Raw genomic sequence first — 2545 nt, forward strand, 5'->3', positions numbered from 1 at the left:
AAGCATGCGCAAAAGGACGAGGAGTATGACTCAATGCTCGGTAGTGTGAGAGAAACTCCTAACAACATACAGCCTGATAAAGAAACCAAGCATCCATCTAATGTGAACTGATTTTTCTGAGGTATGTTTACTGATCGAAACCCTATAGTATAAGATGTTCGAGGGGATTATGTTTCGGTCTCTGGTTTGAATAATGGCAGGTAGAGTACATTAGGGTAGATGAATTTGCAGCTCTTGGAGAAGCTTTGTTCGACATTTTGTCATGGAATATTAGGGAATGGTATTGTCAGATCAAACTTTGGATGCTATATTGCTTTGGTCTTTTGAACTTAAGAATCAAGTTTATGAAACATGAGTGAATAATAAGTCTGATGCATGTGCTAATGCAAATCCATGTGCGCCTATGTTGCTAGGCAAACATGAAGAAGATCCAAACATGATATACATATATATTTATATAATAACTGCAAATTATTAGTGGGGTTGATGGTATTGGTACCGTGAATTACGCTTGCTTGGTCGTCTTTTTTTTTTTTTTTTTTTGATAAAACCAAATCTTGTATTATGATTCGTCTCTTTCTTTTTGTCAAAGGCCATTTCATTTCTTGAAATTTATCTTTTGTTTCCCATTCGTTACAATAATATACATGTAATTGGATTCTCCCTAGTTCCTTGTAGATCTCAATAAGTGGACCATTTTGTCTTTTTCTCAATCCTTTAAACCACGAGAAGTTCGACATGGTAGCACTCTCACTTTGCCTTCTTATGAAAAACAGAAAAAAACCGATAAAGCTAAAATGTGTGGCCGCTATATGGTGTACTTGTAGTCTTGTAATGGTTTCCATGATTGTTAGTGTACAACACAAATCAAAAGGTATAATAAGTCTAGCATTTATTAGCATTTGAAAGAGCAATGAGGCTCCTTGGAATAATGGTGATAATCACTCAGTACAGGATAAAGTACTTTTTGACTCTATAAAGCAAAGCGGCGCCAAATACAATGTGTAGTAGTACACTATCATTATTCATATCGAAATCCAAGATTGATACTGGACCTCTACTTTTTCTTGTTTAAAATTCACTTTGTTGTGGAAAAAAATAAAGAAAACTGCTCTCAATGAGACGAGTCAAGTCAATCATGACAAGAAGAAAACGTAGGGAATTATTATCTTATCAGTTACACAATTTACAAACTAGCAAAGATTTTATTTGATTTCTGTAAGGGCAGTTTCGTAAATATCCGATAATCCTTCCTGGCCTCGTCTCGTCTCGTCTCCACTCCACCCGCCGTATATATTAAAAACTGAGACGGGACAGAGGAGGAAAAATCGGGCAAGGCCTAATAGAGAGATAGATAACACAACAACACTGAGAAAGAGAAAGATATCATCTCAGAGAATGGTAGCTGAGGCCTTGCCCAAAACCCCCGAAGCTATTCCACTCGTACTTGGACTCCAACCCGCTGCTCTTATCGATAACGTCGCTCCCGTTGACTGGTCTTTACTCGATCAAATTCCCGGTGATCGTGGTGGCTCCATTCCCGTAAGCTCTTCCTTCTGTTGTTTTCTTTTTGTGCAATTTTGAGTTTAAATTCCCGGTGANTTTTTTTTTTTTTTTTTTTTTTTATATGTGGGTTTAGGCAAAAGTTTTGAATCTTGTCTTCCTTTGAGTAAACTCTCTGTAATCGGAATCTGGATTTGTAATTAGTGTTAATCTATCGTATACTAAGTGTAAATCTTTCTTTTTTAATTATTATTAAAGGTGCAAAAGGATGAGTTAGACAACATACTAAAAGAGCTTAACGCACATATCAGTATTGCTCCATTAAAGAAAATGGCTGGTGGAAGTGTAACCAATACAGTTAGAGGCTTGAGCGTTGGGTTCGGTGTACCCACTGGGATTATTGGGGCTTATGGCGACGATGAACAAGGCCAATTGTTTGTGAGCAATATGGGTTTCAGTGGTGTCAGTATCTCTAGGCTGAGGAAGAAGAAAGGTTCCACTGCTCAGGTCTTTTAGCCACAACTTGTGAAATTAATTGTGCTTCTTCTTCCTTTTTACTTTTTTGGAAAAGATTTCATTTTGATCAGTGGGCGTTGTTTCTTTTTAGTGTGTTTGCTTGGTTGATGACTCTGGTAATCGAACAATGCGACCATGTCTCTCGAGTGCTGTGAAGATTCAGGTTTGTTTATTCTCCTTTTTAGGCATTTATTGATATTGTGAATTGGTTTTTCAATGAGAAAAAGGATGGTAAAAGCTGATTCTGTTTCAGGCTGATGAATTAAGCAAGGAAGATTTCACAGGCTCTAAGGTTAAGCTTAGCTCCTCTTATCTCTCTTTGCCACTAGGAAGCATTGTGAAGTTATGGAGTTTTGTTCATAAAACGTTGTTGATGGGTCTTTCTCTATTACAGTGGTTGGTTCTAAGATATGCTGTTCTTAATTTAGAAGTAATCCAAGCAGCCATTCGATTTGCCAAGCAAGAAGGTCTTTCTGTTTCCTTGGATTTAGCTAGTTTTGAGGTATGTGTTTGGAGCAACCATTAA

General features: G+C 37.2%; 2 protein-coding genes across 2 annotated transcripts in view; both read left to right on the forward strand.

Moving 5' to 3' along the window:
• The window catches only part of LOC104740655 (gamma carbonic anhydrase 1, mitochondrial), a 6276-nt gene extending 5763 nt beyond the window's left edge, over nt 1–513 (forward strand). The window contains exon 6 of the mRNA XM_010461330.1: nt 16–513. Within this exon, the coding sequence (XP_010459632.1) occupies nt 16–111 (96 nt within the window). The 3' untranslated portion in view covers nt 112–513. The remainder of the gene's footprint in view (nt 1–15) is intronic.
• Nucleotides 1297–2545, forward strand: part of LOC104740656 (uncharacterized sugar kinase slr0537) — a 3225-nt gene continuing 1976 nt past the window's right edge. The window contains exons 1-5 of the mRNA XM_010461331.2: nt 1297–1542; nt 1762–2010; nt 2111–2182; nt 2273–2311; nt 2414–2521. Of these exons, the coding sequence (XP_010459633.1) occupies nt 1399–1542; nt 1762–2010; nt 2111–2182; nt 2273–2311; nt 2414–2521 (612 nt within the window). The 5' untranslated portion in view covers nt 1297–1398. The remainder of the gene's footprint in view (nt 1543–1761; nt 2011–2110; nt 2183–2272; nt 2312–2413; nt 2522–2545) is intronic.

This window comes from Camelina sativa, chromosome 14 (assembly GCF_000633955.1).
Source record: "Camelina sativa cultivar DH55 chromosome 14, Cs, whole genome shotgun sequence".
In the NCBI taxonomy this organism is placed as follows: Eukaryota; Viridiplantae; Streptophyta; class Magnoliopsida; order Brassicales; family Brassicaceae; genus Camelina; species Camelina sativa.